A 17,772-nucleotide genomic window follows, 5' to 3' on the forward strand; every position below is an offset into this window, starting at 1 on the left:
AAGGCTTCCTGTGTTTCAGCTGTCCCGTTGACTCAGACCGACGATCGTACCTTTGTAGGACTGTTGCAGTGCTGAACCCTCGACACTCATTAAAATACGGGGGGAGCGTTTACTTTCCTCGTCACAGAACTTAATCGCGGTGAAGACTCGCGTCAGGGAACATGTGTACGTTGTTCCTCTGGTTTGTGACGTCTCGTGGGATCGTCTGTAGAGATCATCGTTTCGGACGGAGATCCTGCTCGTCACCGAGTCGTTGGCATCTGTCGTCACAACCCAGAAGAACGCGGTCCTGGCTGCTTGTACAGCCAGGCGCGTGTGGGGACACTGCATTGAAATATGCCACGACCGTCGACCTGCGCCTTTAGGCGCTCCTAAATACAAGTCGAGAGACGCAGGAAGTGAGTGTTTGTGCCGATCAAGGCGTCGTGCGAGCGACCGCTGGACTTCGGACGCACGCCGTCGGAAAATGCTTCCTTCATTTGCTTTCGTGAATCTTAGCTGAAGACCCATTGCAGACTTCTCTCCTCGGACAGGTACACGCTGTGCCGCGACCTTGGTCTTGATTAACTGTCTGGGGCGAGGCAATTTCCCTGACTGCTTCGCATTTGCGCCGGTAGCTGGTAGTTCTAAGAGATGACGTGAGGCCTTGTCTTGTCTTGCGTGTCCGCAGTAGCGAGGGCAGCATGAAGCCCTGGGAGGTGCCTGAGGACACCCCGGAGCGCAACGAACGCGCCAGGAAGGCGTTCAGCGCCCTGCTGACGGTGACTGCCTCCACCCCCGACAACTCCGAGTACCGCGCCTTCTCCGAAGAGGTGATGCGGTTGGCGGGCGACAGATTCAACAACCAATCGGTGTCCACCTTCGTGACGGCGTTCTACGACGCGGTGCTGCTGTACTCGCTGGCCCTGAACGAGACCCTCAACGAGGGCGGCTCCGAGATGGACGGCAGAGCCATCACCCAGCGCATGTGGAACAGGACCTTCAGAGGTACAAAGAAGTCGTCAGCTCTCACTTCCACTCCTCTGTAGGTCGTAGCAGTCTGAGCTTTTTCGTTGGCTTGGATGCAATTACTGTTCGCGACTGTAATCTTGAGACTTGCGGGGTGAGGAAGCGGGGTGAAGGAGGAAAGACAGCGTCTGCATTCCTTGCAAGTCTCAAGATTACAGTCGCGAACAGTATTTTGCAGTTAAAATACCATTTAGTGTCATCGTTTGTGTTTGTTACTCCAGAACGCAGGCAGGCGGTGGTCGTGACGTCATCGGACTAAATGCGGTATTTCAGAGTTCTGTAAAACCTTACCGCGCTTTTAAATTAACATTCGAAATACAACCTCTGCCAGTTTGATCCGCAGTCCCAGAAATGTCGCTTGCACAAGGACAGTGGTGTGTTCAGGAAAATGGTGATTATGAATCATTCTCACACCGAGTTTTCTTTCTTTCTTTCTTTCTTTCTGGTCGCTTGAGAAACAGCGAAACAGCAGTCGTGGTCGCCTAGCAACCAGGCGCCTCACCACTGCACTTCCAGGGTGGGACGCGAGAAGAAATGGAACTGAGATAAATTACTGCGTTTGTGTCTAACAAAACGTGCTTCTACATATGCATTACTCACATGCAGGGACGCCTGGCGCTTACGTGTGACAAGACCCCCCCCCCCCCCCCGGCCTCACCACCGACGCGCTTGCATGAAATACGTGCGGCCACGTTTATAAGCTTATGTCGAGATTCTGTGCGCACTCCTTGTTTCTATCTCGCAGGCGTGTGAGAGATGTTATTTTGACGGCGGGTGTGGGAGGTGGCGGTGATGACCTTTAGAGAGGAGCTGAAGACAACCACGGAATTCGCTTGGAAAGAGAGTCGATGTCGGATATAAAAGTGCCGATTTTCTCTGAAGCCTCACAAAGCTCGCGGGCGACGTGTGTCAAATCGCAGAAGCCAGCCCGACGGACTTCGAATCCTGTCTGGTCCTTTTTATCTCGGGTTTAGACGCTCGAGTGCAGACGCAAAAAGATGAGAGCAAAATCCACGCTGCAAATGGCAGGAGTAGGCCATTCGTTTTTGCCACTTAATTGACGTCTCTGTGATTTATATTAGTTTCGCCCACCTGAGATCCACCGGACAGGATGTCGTTAACACCGGAGCTGAAAATAATAAATCACTCTCTCTCGCCTGCAGAAAGAAGTTCTGTTCACACTCTCCTTGATCCTTGTCGTACGGAGTGCACTATATATCATTACAGCTACTGGTCCGGGTCTCTCTTCAGGTTTTACGACAAATATTTCGTCACTCACCTGCGTCCTGCATTCCACGTCAACGTCATCTTCCTTCAACTGCGCTGGCCCAACGGCTTTGGTGTAGCGTTTCGATTACCGTTCGAGTATCGATATGTGTGTGCGCTATGAAGCACAGGGACACCAACTCTTGTATTTAGTACTTAAAATGAGAATTTTAAATTGCTGAGTCACATGACGCGCTATCGAATGACTGTGAATGTTCCTGGATTTATAAATGCCTTCTCATCGTCCAAACTGAATTTGTCCCGTGCGTTGAAACACGGTAATTTATAAGGTTCAGTATTGTGTGTGCTATGATACTGGTATGAACCTAATGGTGTTTTATGTCAGCCAGCGAGGCGCTGTGCGGTTACCAGGAGTACAGAAAGTATGGCCCATAACGGACACCTCGACTCGTTTCAGCGCAGATCCCATTTTATGGAACTCTGTTGTCACTTGCCTCAGTAAATCCTGAGACGCGACAGCCACTTTGTCGCTGTTAACAGTTCTGAAATGTGAGGTACTATTCCGCTGGTTAACTGCAGTGGTTAGGTTAAACACGCCAGTCAGGATAGCTGGTGTCCGGACCGAGTTTTGAACCTGAGACCTCCCGAAAACCCCCGGCCAAGCTTTCGACTGAATCTGTCCGGCTTCCACACGGACAGTTCCCTTGCATCGAATTTGAAATGGAATCGTCAGTTCCACGTCCAGGATTTCCTTAAATAAACCGGAAATAATGGGATTCGTTATTTAATTCTTATAACTAAATTTGAAGTTGTAATGGATTCTGTCTTTGACAAGGAAAGAATTTTATGAGTTTCCGTCCGTCGCTTGAATAATTTATTATGACAATGTTACGGATACATATTTTCGAAGCAACGAAAAGGTTAGGTTAGCAGAAATTGCTCCTATATTTTTTTAATATAATGCAGTTCCGCACAACAGCCGTTGTACACGCTTGCTTGAAAACATCGGTCCTTATTTGTTTTCTTTGTTGGCAGGGCTCGCCGGTCAAGTCAATATTGACGCAAACGGAGATCGAATTGCTGACTACTCTCTGCTGGACATGGATCCTGTGACCAGTTCGTTCCATGTGAGTACACGATAATTAAACTGTCTTATTCTGTGGAAAGGTCTTACTTCGTATCGACTTCAGCACTTCTCACTCATTGCCAATCGATCGATTCGCTCGATCATGAAACTGTCGCCAAGAAACAAAGTAGCCGCGCTGCGTCGTGACAGGACTCGGTCCCCTCCGCCTCGTTGGTCTCTGGACTTGACAGCGGAATGCGTCGCCTGACACTCACTCGACCGATCGAGTGCCCGTCGGTCGAGAGGCCCTGCACTACACGCGCTGTGGCACTAATTTAGTGACTGAGAAAACAAGTCGGTCGTCATTCGGTGTATTTGTGTTTTCGCGTATTGTCGTTTCAAACCCAGGCGAAGCCAATCTGAAACACATTGGTGCACGTTCTCGTGGCATTTCGTCTCCTCTCTGTTCCCTGCGTGCAATCACCAATGGGTGATTTTTAGAGCAGAGATTAAAATTGACGCTCTCTTGTTCTCCTTTTATGTGTCGCGGTGAGTCTACAAAGCCAGGGGCCTTTGTCGTATTAGAGTCGCCTCCCGTTTTAGGGGAAAAGCTCCGGGAATGGGCAGACGTTTCGGTCGTGGTAGTCTTATAATTTTTGTAAGAAAATTCCATTTTCCGCAGATAGACCAACTGACTCGCATTTTACAGGGACGTAGCGCGTAAACTTGTGTCATGTTCCCTCGACGTGAGGGCGTTTGCTGCTGTTAGAATATCGATCCCTCAAAACTGCATTAAAGCAAACAGTAGCTAGCCGTCGTATTAATTCGTAAGTTAGTTCCTTTCTGCGTGTTTCATATTCCCAGTGCCGTCTCCTTCCGGTTCCGCCGTTCGCGCTCAGGAACTGCTCACCGTGCCACGGAGTGAAGTTTCGTTTCAGTTTGTTTACCAAACCGCAATGGCCGGGGTATCTTCTTTCCGGCATGTTGCTGCTTCGCCCCGCTAATAGCATTTCTTCGTCACAGTGTTCGGCCGACGTTCTTGCCCTTGTAGTCTGTCGCCCGAGACGGCGGCTAATGGAACTTCGGGTGGGGGGGGGGGGTGAGTCGTCGGATGGGTTCTTGCTTCATTCTTCCTTCTCCGAATATATTTGATTTGCCCTTTCAGTTCGCTAACAGGAGCGAAGTGCAATGAAGTGGTGGGATTTCAGTTCGTGTGCACCGGATGCTCGTAACATCTCCTTTCTCCACCCTGGGCTTCTTCGGTGCAAGGGAACTCCCCCCCCCCCCCGCCTTGCATTCGGGATTAACGTGGTCTTGGCTGTGTTTCCATGGGATCAGTGCTAATATTATCCTCCCAGCGATGCCTAGTTCTTCCAAGAGGCGTCTTCCCTTCGCTTGGCCATTCCGCGAAGAGCTTAGTTCAGTTGCACCTGAATTCCTGTCGGCCTTCGTCCCTCGACACTGTCTCATCCCGAGGTCTTCTCGTAGGCTCAGGACACGACCTGATTTACGACACTTTCACTTGTCGATCTGAAGTGCAGATGGCGTCGCCACTGCTCCATTACCCCATTTAACTACACTGAACAACTGTTTTATGGGCCAATCTGTTTTCTGTTCGCTTCATCGCTGTTAACTGCTCCCTGAAGAACCCCGGGTAGTTAAACGTGTTGATGCGATGCCCTGGCGCCTGCCATCTTGTTTCGCGTTGCCTTCTGTTCTCTGTCGTAATGCTCGAGATGGCCACATTGATTGAGCCGGAGTTGTTAGAACTGGACCCACCGATCATGGCCGCTGACCTCGTAGGGAGAGCCCAGTATGCGGACCACTCAATGAAGGAAGGAAGGAAGGAGTTTCCGTCGGTCAGTGCAGCAGTGTGGAAGCCTGATAATTCTTGTCTTGTGACTGAGCTGTGTTAACAACATGACACCTGTTCGTTGAAATCTCCTTTCTGGTCATTGATAACGCCTCGTATCAAAACACTCGGACAGACAAACCACCGATATCTAAGACTCTCTGCAGTGTTAATTTTCTAGTGGTGTGTAGTGAAATCGACTTTCCTGTGTTACATGCCGTGGTGACATTTTATTTTGAGTGTACTGTACTTGGCCTGCTGCCATCCCTTCCAGCAATCTTCCGGTAAGTGACTCGCTCCGATGATCCAATTCACAAAGTTCAGAGGCCAAAAACGCTGGAGCGCAGTGTACGCACTGCTGGTTGAAGGCGTGTAGGGGAGTGGAGGTATAGCTCCACGAATTCTTGACCTTAGCACAGTATATAGGTCTGTGGTCATCTTCACGCCCGCTCCCGAGAAAGGAGCCCCGGAGCCGGTCCGCTGCTGCCGTGAATCGAACCCCGGTCGTCGAATTCGCTACAAAGTGGCTCGCCGGATTGCTTTGTTTACACTTCTCAGAATGTAATTAAATAAAAGATTCCGACCTGAATGCTTAAGAATATCACACAAATTCCAAGAAGGAGTTCTGCTGCTGTTGTTCATTAAGTAAGCTAATTTGACTTCCACAAGCCGTCGAAATATGCGGGTGCCTCATAGGACAAAGGATCTTGCTCTGCAGTCTGCGTTGTTTAATAAAGAAACAAACGACCTGGAAGTTAAGGTCTGAGTGAGCAAGGACGTGTTCTCTGCCTTGCAGACAGTGGCGAACTACATCGGGGCCACCCGGACGCTGGAGTACGTTCCTGACACGAAGATACACTGGGCAGGGGACCGGACCGATCCCCCACCTGACACGCCCACCTGTGGTTTCGACAACTCCCTGTGTCCGGACAACTGTAAGTAGCTTCTTGAGCCTGAGACCTACTTCCTTAACAGACTGTACTCTGTCGTGCATGAACAGAGAAAGTACGACAGTCGGAAGAGGAATCCGATAATACCGATCTGTTGACGAAACTATAAGCCTCTGACTCCCCTAATCATTTTTAAATGGTATGCGGGATTTCAGATCCTCACAGGGACTAGTGTGAGGATCGCGCAGTCTGGTACGGACGTTTCAGAGGTGCTTACTGCCTCCATCATCAGAGCGGTGAGTACCACAGCATCCAGAGGCAGAATACGAGTTCGATCCAGGTTGCAGACTTCAGTTCTGCTTGCGTTGCGTTCGGCACAGCCTTGTAAAGACGAAACGTCCGCACTGCTGCGATCTGTTTCTTCAAGTGCCTCGTTTCTGTTTTCTTTTCAGCGTTGCCAGGATACGCCATCCTCAGCATAATCCTGAGCTCCGTCGTCGTCTTTCTAGTCATTGCGTCCGTGTTCATCTACCGGTAAGTGAGCGGCGTTGTGTTGGTCCTTCGGGAAATAACGCCCTTTAATCGCCCCTCGGTCTGTAAAATTATAACCCGAAGGAAGTGAATTGTGTTCCTGGAATCGTAATTGGACGGGGTGGAACTTTCCATCATCGGTAGCCGATTGATACGAAGTGGCAGGATAACCAACTCATACTGCATAGGAGGAGAATCCTCTAGTCGCTTAGCTGGCGAAGAAGTTCTCCGCCTTCTATAGATCTTCAGCCAGTTGAATCCAGTCCGCATCTTCGTAGACTCGTTCCTCAAGATCCAATTATCATCCTCCCTTCAGGTTTCCCGAATGAAACTTTGTGTGATTTCAAAGTGTCAACTATTTTGTTGTTGTCATAATATGTGACCGACATAGAAACTCACGTTCGCCGCGTAGTTACGATACGAGTCGAGAATCAAATCGTGAAGAATGAAATGCAAATAGAAGTTGTCCCTGGGGAAGAAAACTTATTCGCAAAAAGCTTTTCGTTAAAGAAAACTTTATTGGAAATTCTGAGTGCAGCTATCAGCATCTGTGGCGGTGGGTTAGGCCACGTCTTGGGGTGGAGATTAATAGTAGTCTGTTTGCCGTTTGTGTGTTTATTTATTTGGGATTATGTAATACATATATCATGGCCGTCACACGTCGGTCGGAACTTCGCGTGCTTTTCCAGGCACAATTGAAGTGCCCGAGAAATTTCTTAACAACAGACCAGGACATCATTACCGCAATGTATGAAGACCCAAAATTTATAATTTTCTTTCTTTGGGGCGAGGGGGGTTTCAACCACTGCACAACATCCGCAGTTGATACAGTACCATTAAATGACCGATGAACTAGACGTGTTTTCACTCAAGCAACAGAAATCGGCTCCGATTTGATACGAAGGTGAAAGCAAGCGTCGCGCTGTGCCGCGTTTTGCTGCCGGCAAACTCGCGTTCAGGCCCTCGTTTGTTTCCGCCCACTTCATAAATTTACGTAACTTTTTTTCCGAGACAATTTTTAAGCGTTTCGGTTACCAAAGAAACGGGCAATCAACTGATTAACACGAAATTAAGTCGAAGAGCGCGGAAGAGAAGTGACGAAAGACTTGATGAAGGATCCAAAAGGAGTGAAAGGGTTACCTGCCTCCCCTTTGCCTCCGCCTCCAAAACAATTCTTGTATCGTGGACGATTCCTTAGACCTCGTTTTATAGGCTATAATTCTGAAAATATATTCCATCTGCTTCTCTGTTTATTTATCGAAAATTTCCATTTGATCAGCTGTTGCTTCAGGCGGTAGCCATTAGCTGCAGAAATGTGGAGGATCCGAAAGCATTGCTGTATACCAACGTCTCGAAGGAACACACTGTCTCCGTCTTCAGGGATTGAGTGAGGTTGATCAGAGCCAAGGCGAAGGCATAGCCCAGAAGTGCAATTACGTAACGCGAGACCGAACTCCGCGAAGCGCTGTAGTTCCAAAAGCGAACGATCTCATTTGTGAATGCAGCGCTGCAGGCTTCAAAACAGATGAATATATAAATGCGTGGCAAAGGATAATATCGCGGGGATGACGTACCAGCATCGACGATTGTACAGGATGATCAAAAGTCACGCAACACATGTGACCTCGGTGGGCTCTTCAGTCTCAGCGATGTTGTGTGTTTGTTGATCCAGACGAATTGTATCGAGTTCCAACCATCAGTTTGAATTTTTAAATTGGTTGTATAATAGTAAGATATAGTAGTCGCGTTGTGTAGGCCTGTGTTACTAGCAACCCGCATAATTCCTTTCTTCTTTTTAATTTATTAACCCTGTAAATCTCGTGGTAACTGTGTGTATCATTTGCTTTAACAGTCATACAGAGTGTTTAGGTTTTTTGTGGTTTTCGGTGTAATCCGCGATTATTTCCTTAAACGGCGTTAACCAGTTGATCTTTGTAATGGTGAAGTGTAGTGTTTTCTTCGCGGTACGGACTGGATTCTTAAATAATATTTAGACGAGCACCGGCTTTAAAGGGTTCTGCTCGCTTTTTCAGATACTTGTTCTTGTCGTCCTGTGACGTCACCTTAAATTTCCCTTAAAGTACGGTGTAATATTGAAGAAGCCGCTGTACACACTTTGTTGCGTTGTGAAATTTGCTTCGCGTGAGAGCGTCGCGCTAAAAGCACGTCAGGTCGTTCGTCAGGGCTTTGAAGCATCCTCCCTAAAGGATCATGTTGCAGGCCCGACCACTTTCTTCTGAAGTTCCCTAAGGCACGCGATCCGCAAAGCTCGGGACTTGGCTCCTGGCCTCGCATTATGGTATCCGGTTGCGTCCTTTGCCTTTCTGAACGGAAAACGTGTTGCACGGTGGTAAACCTTCGCGAAGTTTGAATTTCATTCTCGTCGCCTACCGGTGTCGGAGTCCCTGACATGAAACACGTCGCACTGCATTTGTCTTCCTCGACAGAAAACTGCGTTAAAGTTTACGTTTGCGCCTAAAGCGTACTGACGAAGCGTAACCCAGGGGAAATGTGGGAGGTCGCCACTTGGGACACATATCTACCGAGATGGGGATAATATTAAAATGGATGTCTTGACCGGCTGATTGTCTCAGAAGTCCTCTGCCCCTGACATTTGTGCTTGCAGCTGCGTTCGGGTAAAGTGCATTGGCCAATTATAAACTGCGAGGGTAATTAATATTCATTGCGGCGCGTAGAGCTTCACAGTAGTGAGATGCAAAGAGAACGCAACGCCTCAAGGGACGAGTTGCGGCCGGTTGTCCGCGGCCACTTTGTAGTGAACCCAGAGGTATTCGGTGGGACCATCTACCTGCCTAATCCCCACCTTCGTTTCGTGTGCGCTCTCGTGGCGCCATGGCTCTAAATTAGGCTCTGACGTGAGGCACAGTGCGACCTCACGCCCCACGGCGATGTACCGGCTCTGTCTGTACTCGCATTAACTTGGTTGACGACAGAAAGATAAAGAGGTCATTAATACTGGATTGTGACACGGATTTGCAGTGGCTCAACTTGCTCAAGAACAGGAGATGTCGTGTCAAAGAGGGTCTGGGTTCAAGACCCGGTTTGTCCAGTCAGAAAATCATTAGGACCGGTGGTTGCTGGGGATGTCTGTAGTTGGAAATGACGTTTTAAAATGTTCGTTGCGAACTCTCCTGTCACGGGCATGGAGCTAAACAAATGTGAAACGTTTTCCGCATGCAGCGTGGGTGTTGGGACATTATTCTGAGCGAAAGGCCACTGAAAATAACAAAGTTGAAATATTGGTTCGTCACTCGTAGGTGCAGAGTTTCTGTTAATTACAGGAGGCTGTTTGTTCTGTCTGCGGAGACGCGAGCATCGGAACAAGTTTGTTAATAGCAATAATAGTTAATAATACACTGAGTTAGATCCGTTCCGCAGGGGAATTCCCGTTAATGGTAAAGCAAATAGCACGCGGCCGCCCACTCGCCTACCTACGGAGCACGAATGGATCAGGTCGTGACATTTGGAACGCGGGTCTGCGAGCACAACACCCACTGCAGCTGCGGTGGGTTGCCTACTAATGACGCTCGGGCGCTTAATTGGGACGGAGACGCTAATGAAGCTCAAATACGTACAATCGGATTTACTTCCAAGTGCAAGGCAGATGCTTCAGTTAGGGAGGGGGGCGTCGTAGCAGCTGTCCCCGGCTTCACCGCTGGTTCTCGAATCGATGTGGATCGGCCATTGTAGTCTGAGGGGCTACGTCGATGCAACGGATGGGTCCTCTGAGGTAATTCGTAGATGATGTGGTGACGGAACAGTGGCCGCGTAGCCTTCGAGTGTGAGGGTAGCCCAGGGCAGAACGCGGGGTCGCTCCTAGTTGCCGACAGCGCGCGTGTAGAACAACCGAGAACAGCAAAGAGCACATCGCAAACTTCTGTGCTCCGCAGATTCAATAACCCTAGCAAAGACCTTCATAACTGCAGGTGTGAAAGCGACATTCCAGTGAAATTATTTGCAGTTACTCTCCGCTTGATATTAATTAATGGCGGGACTGGAATTTTTCATCTGGAGTCAAATTAAGAATTATTGATCCGGAATGCTCCACACAATGAGTCTTCGGTGTGCTCATTGCCACGGAGCGCGGTAACCCAGGTGGCAGGTCCTGAATATGGGCTGTTCTCAGCCGTTCGGCGTTCGTGTCTTGGCGTTCTCACCGACTGACTGCCATCTCCTTCGAGCGGCGTTAATAGACAAGCTTGTAGTCGGTTATCGCCATTTTGGGGGCTCAGACGTTCATTACCTTTCTCACAAAAGCCCACGCCGAACGTAGCTGTCGAAAGATCAGCGGTACTTCGGGTGTTTCGCCAAATTCGCATCTCGGTCCGAACACCGGTGAACCTGACTGCTGTTTTTCTCGATCACTCCAGGCAAATTCCGAAATATTTCCACCAGTTAGGCCACTACCGCTTCCTTCCTTATCCTTTCCATTTTATTAGGTCTACGTTAATCGCCCTGAGAACTGGGCGGGTGACGACAGGCATTTGTCCCGTCTGCTGTGCGACGTTCCTTAGAAGTCTCCTTTGCCGATAGTCGCGTTGTAAATCCGCTCCGAAGTCGCACGCCTTGCTTGAAAGCTGTGGAAATGTTCAGACATTATCCGGATGTCTGTGAGGGGGGGCTGAATACATAAGAGACTTTACGTTCAGAGTTTTATGGCACAGTTAAGTAGCTGCAATTTATCTTCAGCCGGGCCGTAAAACTTGTAACATAAACGTAATATAGTTTTAACTGACTCGCGGGTTTGATGAAGACGTCTTATCGAAGCGAAGTGAAAATCGACGGCTCCGTCTTAAACTATGAATATGAATCGTGCTTAGAAACTGTGAGAGTTTCCCCCCCCCCCCCCAAAAAAAAAAAAAGTTTATTTACGGCCATTTCATCGCCGTTGTTTAACGGAGCACTGAAATTTTTCCAGTGGCTGTTTACGTTTCATGCCACAGAAGATGAAGTGAAACATCGATATTCAGACGGCCCTGTGTTCCCGAGGGCACAGGGCCGGCCCTCTGCCGTTTAAATTCGGAAAAGGTTACGTCTGGAACGGCGTCCGCTCGCGGGCGTGTTCCGTTACTAAGGAACCTTCGTGAATAAAATTACGAGTAAGAAGTAAACGCAGTTGGCAACTCCTAGGCTCGCGTAAATTCAGGAACACGAATTTTATCTCCGGTCTGAGGTTGTGAAGCTGTCGGTGATGGTAGTAGCCTGCCTTACCCACCCACCCGCGTTATGCCCTCACCCAGCCCGGAGCAGGAAGGAAAGTTGTCGCCGTGTATGGCGGAGTGGAGGTGAAGCTCCGAATACACTAGACGTCATCACCCATATATATTTGTTTCAGAGTTACGTTACCAGTGTTCATTCACAGAAATTAAATTCGACCTTATAATTGATTTATCTCGGCCAGCTTTACAGTTGCCATGGCAACTAATGGAATGGCGGACTGTGGCCGCTCGCAGGTGGCGCAGTCCGCCCTGAGACACGGAAATATTCAGCGCCGTCAGTTTCGAGCACGTCCAGCGGCCGAATATTCCTCTGTTGGCGTCCGGGTCAGTCGGACATGTGACTGACGGCGGGCGTTCGAACCTAAGCTCGCGAATTCCATCGTGCGAGGTTTCGGGTGCTCACTGCGACGAATATGGAGATGGACGTCTTCTGTGACATCGCGCTGTCTGGTTCATGCCGACCGCCGTTTCGCAATTGCTTAATGCCTCCTTCATCAGAGCTTTCGCCCTGCTACGTACCTTTTTCATCTGATTCCGCTTCATTTGACTACCTTGTTCTGAGACACATTCAACACGAGCTTTGCCCTTGCGTTGAGGCGCGAGACGTCGCAAAACGAAACAGTTTTGTATTGGAAACTGATTGGTAGCAAGCATTTCGCGACACGTAACTCAGAAGGGGTCGCTGAGTAGATCGAGAATCGCTTGACCGCTAAATGCCTCTAGACCGCGAACCTAACCTAACTCTGCCTTTTCGCTTCTCGTCGCGGATTCTAAGTACCTCGCCCCATTCCCAGACTTCGTAGACTTTTTTCACCACCCAGCCTCGGTGGCTTGGTCGCCCAATTCAGTCAACGATTAAAACGCAAAGATTGTCGGGACGATTTGCCTTCCTTCCGTCTCGTTTCCGGGACATCAAGACGAACTGAGTGGCGCAGAGTTGCTGACCTCCAAGACAGTCATAAAACGGGACTGAGACATGGTCGGTGTCTCCGGACGTTTGCCGTGTTTGTGCAACGCGTAATTCTTCAAGTTCCGTAATAAATCCCAGGACATTCTTGACGACTCACGGAAGGAAAATCCGGGTGTCAGTGGTGGATCCAGCTTCTTCATTCTGTTTTCAGTTCGTCTTCTCAGTGAAGGCACAAGTCAGACCGCGAGCCATAGGAGCAGTAAAGTCGTCCTGACGATCAACCGCGTCAAGTCGAAGCGGAAGTCCGTTTCATTCCCTGATGGTGGAGACAGACTGTCTCCGAAACGTTGGACATCTGCCCTCATTTGACGGGACTGATCTGTCGATATTTCGATAATCTAATTCTTTATTTAAATCGCTCAGCATTTCCAGTTCGAATTTTATTCTTCATACATTTAGTAATGAGATTATTCTTTCTGAGTTTCTGTAAGTGTGACGCAGGTAAATGCAGTTGAAGACGAGAACCCCGGTTGCTTAGCAACCGCGTGTCGCGTCCTACCTTTCGGATGGGACATGTCAGGCGGGTGTGCATTCAACTCCTTGAACAAAATTTTGAATTGCATTACTGCTGAACCGCGTTCAATTCCGATGTGTGTCAGACATTACATTACGATCTCTGACAGCGTCACGTAATTGAATTATTTCAGATCAGAGCTCACATTTTCAGTGTCTGTTGATTGTGTGGGGCTTAAGAACCGACATCTGATATCACTTATCTTCATAACTGAAACACTGACTTAAAACATTACTTAGCTACTCATATAACTGCGTCCAGAGTAGCTCATCTTGGCAGTCGCTGAGCTAGTCAAGAATCTTCCTGCCCTGTGTTGTTATCCAGTTTTCAAGAGCCCGCCACTGGACCCTTCCCCGCTCCATGAGACTTCAATCCACGGCACATTTCCTCGATGTCCGTGTCATTATAATCCTGTGTCTTCACATTTTCAGTCCAAATTATTGCATGCTAGTGCGTTTCTTTGCTGGAGGAAAAGGGACGGACGGACTTGTCAGCCATTGTCTTCTCTGACATCGAAATTGGAGGGAAAATGCATTGAAATTACTCCGATTCCAAAGCAAATTGATGTTGATGTTGAAATGTCAAAACTTGTGTAAGGGAACCGAGTCCCGTCAGTCGGTAAAGAGGCTGGCTACGCGTGAGACGACCGGGCTCTGGGTTCGAAGTAGCCTCCTTTCCAGTGGGTCCTAGGATTAGAGCGGTCGGAGCTTCAAATTAACTGAGCACTGCGCCTTCACGTCGATTTGCTTGGGTTTTTTACATTTGGTTTTAAGCAGGGTTCACACCGAGGCGTCCTGCAACAGGCAATACACGATCAAAATGTTGCTTATGCATTACAGTGTGAAGCGATCATAATTCGCCGGCGAATGTTTCCTGTCATATTCCTGGAGCAGCGATGTGTAATTCTGTCCAAATAAAGTCTAGTTATCTCGTAAAACGTTTCGCTGACAGCAGCTCTGAAACAAGAGACGAGCTTTCGTTGCCAGCCGAAGAACTTCAACAAATTCTAGAGGCGAAAGTTGGCGAGGTTTTCAATCGAAACGCGTTTTATGCTCTGCTTAATGTAATCTGATGCCAACTGAACCAATGTAACTGTGTTGTGTAAAAGTTGATTTAAAATTTACTATACGAAATACAGGCGCATCTGACGATCACAATTCGAGGCTCTTACGTGAATATTTCTTTCGTTTTGCTAAATGTACACGCTTACGCCAAAAGCTGACTTGTTCGAATCACTTGGACGGGTTGCCGCCTGCCCTGTACCGTCGAGATGTGAGGATGTTCCGACGCGTTGAATCCGAACATAATGCAGGACTGCCAACCAATCCTGCGCAAAATTCCTAGGGCTTACCGCACTTCTCTCGAAACAGGACTGTCTTGGAGAATCAGCGGATTTTCATAATTTTCACTCTAGAACCTGAGTTAGGATCACGTGACCTGCACGCGTGGCGTCAGTGTTTTGTTGTAGTCGTCAAACCAACAGCGAGTTCAAGGATGAACACATGTTGGTCAATGCTTGCGGGATTTTGGTCGTAAGGCCTCAAAGGGATGAGAACTTCAGGGATAATATTGAAGTGGATTTTAAAGGAAAGCTTCCGGGTGTGTGGACCGGATTCGTGACATCGTCCAGTGGCGTGTTGTTGTGAACACAGCGATGACTTGGAGGCGGTGGTCTGGGAGTGAGCCGTCAAAGCCGAATTGGCCTGGCGCTTCGGGTCACCGTTGTGCCGTGTGTGTGTGAGATATGCGTGTATTGATCGCACTGCAAATCCATGAGATTCGGGGATGCAGGAAATTAGAGGATAAAGAGGAGTTGATGTGCGTTCTCCTTGCTCCAAGAAAAGGACCGACGGAAATGGACACGGCGCAGTCCAACTCAAGTTTGATGCTCGCATTGAGATTCGAAATGGGTCCCTTTGCGCTGCGCTGCGCTGCTGGCCTCTAATTGGGATGGATCACACGGATACAGCGTCGTTAAACAACGGACTGAGGTGACGTGTGCGCTGAGTTCTTTCCCGGGACCTCGCGGTGGGATGACGATGGTCTAGTCAGAGACGCAAAGTATATGCGTTCACGTCACTTAGCAGCTGGTTCATTAACCTTCGTGACTTGCGTTGCTCATATGCAAGCCGCAAGCCACACATTACGTTCAGTTGATATTGAAACTAGAGGCACATGTTTGGAGTTGAAACCGAATTATGGTTTGTTAACTCAGAGCACGCGAAACCCCTGTGGCTGCGTGTTGCTTACAAATGCTCAGCTGTAAGCACACGTTTTTAAAAGAACCAGGCTCCATGCAGTTATTACAAATTACGGTTGTGTGTTTTGTTCTGCTGAATTTGTTGTTCAATATTTATTATTAATCTAATTAAATGTCATTAACATTACATAAACGCTGTATTGATCACGTACACATTCGACAGTTATACATCGCGGCGTTATGAGTCACTGGGGTGAGTTGCTATAAATCGGTGGAGGGGGGAGGGGGGTTTGCCCCGGGGCCGGTCAGGGCTGCGCCACATTCGCCGTCAGCCCCAGGTTCAGTATTTCGAAAGCGGCTAAACAGTTGTCAACCTGCCCATGTGGATCGAGTGTTGTCGCATGGGCCTATGGAAATGTTGCAAGCCTTCATCTCTGGGCTGCTGAGACGCGCGCCAGAGGCCCCCGGACCCCCTCACACCCTGCAGACACAAAACTCGCTGAAGGGTCCCGATGTCAGCGTCTGGTCCCCTCTTTAGTCAATTTACGTCCCTACAGTCGTAATATGACGGGTGACCCGTCTGTCTAGTGACCTCTTTTCATGACGTTTGCCTCTTAAAACTCTGTGCGGGTCTCCTGTGTCATTTGTCTTCATGCGGTTCACTGACCTCGGTCAGGCTCGCAGTTGGCAAAAGCCAATTGTCGCTGATCTGCTGCGTCCGTCCGTCCGTCCAGGGCGGTCCAGGGGCAAAGCCGCCGATCAGTCACACGAGTTTAAGAATGCGTGGAGCCCTACCTCCACTCCTCGTCCTACCTGTGTGGACACATTAGAACGCGACCCAGCGTCAGTTTGTCCAGCAAATGGCCTTCGCTGGAAACGAACCCAGTCTCCGTGGTGAGAAGCCATTTCACGCAGCGTAACAGCTGACAGCCGCCTACAAACACGGATTTAATTATTAGGTCGTAAGCGATCCTTTGAGCCTTTTTAAATCTGCGGTCGCCTGTCCTTGTTTATTCGCTACATAATGAAGCCGTGTTTCTGCCTCTCCAGCAGCGATCTGGAGGGCTTCTCCCTGAAAGCGCTTTCTTTGCATGTCGTTATCTTAACGAGAATATTCGTGAACTTCTGCGTTTTATCAGGGGTGTCCTGAATTTGAAAACTGGTGTATTCTTGGCCTCTCAGCCACGTACTTCGTACGGCTGAGTGCAAACTGACAGCTCGAAAAGTCTGATTCGCCAAAGCGTTCCGACGTTTGCTGTAGTTGCAAAGTCTAGGCCGAGCAAATGAGATTTGGCTCCCGGGTTCTGCACTCAAAGTTGCTCTGCGGATATTGCATTTAGGCAAATACGAACCAAACGTCCACACCTGTACCGAGAGACCACCACCTACTGCCGTGTCGGAGGCGAAGTCCTTACTAGAGGACCGAGGGTGTGACAACGTGCAGTGGGGAATGGGGGGAAAGTTGTTCGTCCGCCACGAATCTAACCCCGTGTCACCAGGTACTGAACCGGGGACTCCAGCCGCCTGAGCCTTGGCACGCCGTCACTTGAGCGAATTTTTCCGATGCAGAGAGACAGCTCGGACCAGCGGAGCATCGATCCCCAGTTGCGACCCGAAGTAGCGGCGAATTGATGAGGTGGAAGGAGGCGTTTTTTCCGTCTTCAGCGCTCAGCGGGGACGGCCGTTCCCCAGTCCATGAACGTGTTTTTCTCTTCGTATTTGTTGAACCAGTTGCCGTCTGTAGTAACTTAATTTGTCACTCACCGTCTTCCTTCATCTGCTGTGTATTCGCTGTACAGAGTTCACAGGCTTCCCAATTCCCATCAAAATCTTCAAATTCATTCAGAACGTAACAGAGTGGACGTCTTAAATGACGCCGGTCTTAGCGCGTAGGACAAGTTCCAACCCCATGAGGCAGAGCCCTTTTTAAGAAGCTAGTTGTGGCCCAGCTGGTCAAGAGATTGCCCGCCACTTAGCCAGATGAATCCACTCCACCTCCCTAAGAACAGCTTCACTTTTGTCCTGTCGCGCCCCCAAAAAGTAAATAAATAAATAAAAATAGGAATGGGCTTGTAAAGAACAACGCGAGATGAGTTGAGCTGCGATCATCTCTCGCTGGAGCAGTAGAAACAACGGCGCAAATCCGAGACTTGATGAGAAAGCAGCTGCGCCCCCCCCCCCCCCCCACCACTGAAGGCGGCTTATTGCAGTCTCGTGGCGAAGTATAAAGCAATAACTCGACCACCGGGTGCTCCATAAAGTGCTGATTACTTG

At 49.0% G+C, this 17,772-nt stretch overlaps 1 protein-coding gene across 10 annotated transcripts in view; it reads left to right on the plus strand.

Annotated features, from left to right (window-relative positions):
- The window catches only part of LOC110827775 (atrial natriuretic peptide receptor 1), an 85,000-nt gene that overhangs the window by 48,118 nt on the left and 19,110 nt on the right, over nucleotides 1-17,772 (plus strand). For 9 of the 10 annotated variants that reach the window (XM_087359663.1, XM_022059756.2, XM_022059760.2 and 6 more), the window contains 4 exons: nucleotides 671-987; nucleotides 3,271-3,362; nucleotides 5,950-6,088; nucleotides 6,496-6,577. In XM_087359663.1, the coding sequence (XP_087215789.1) occupies nucleotides 671-987; nucleotides 3,271-3,362; nucleotides 5,950-6,088; nucleotides 6,496-6,577 (630 nt within the window). The remainder of the gene's footprint in view (nucleotides 1-670; nucleotides 988-3,270; nucleotides 3,363-5,949; nucleotides 6,089-6,495; nucleotides 6,578-17,772) is intronic. The other variant, XM_087359662.1, reaches the window with a different exon arrangement.

The sequence above is a fragment of the Zootermopsis nevadensis genome, unplaced genomic scaffold (assembly GCF_977971745.1).
Source record: "Zootermopsis nevadensis isolate Lab colony 2312 unplaced genomic scaffold, Znev_1.0 Znev_ptg000032l, whole genome shotgun sequence".
NCBI lineage: Eukaryota > Metazoa > Arthropoda > Insecta > Blattodea > Termopsidae > Zootermopsis > Zootermopsis nevadensis.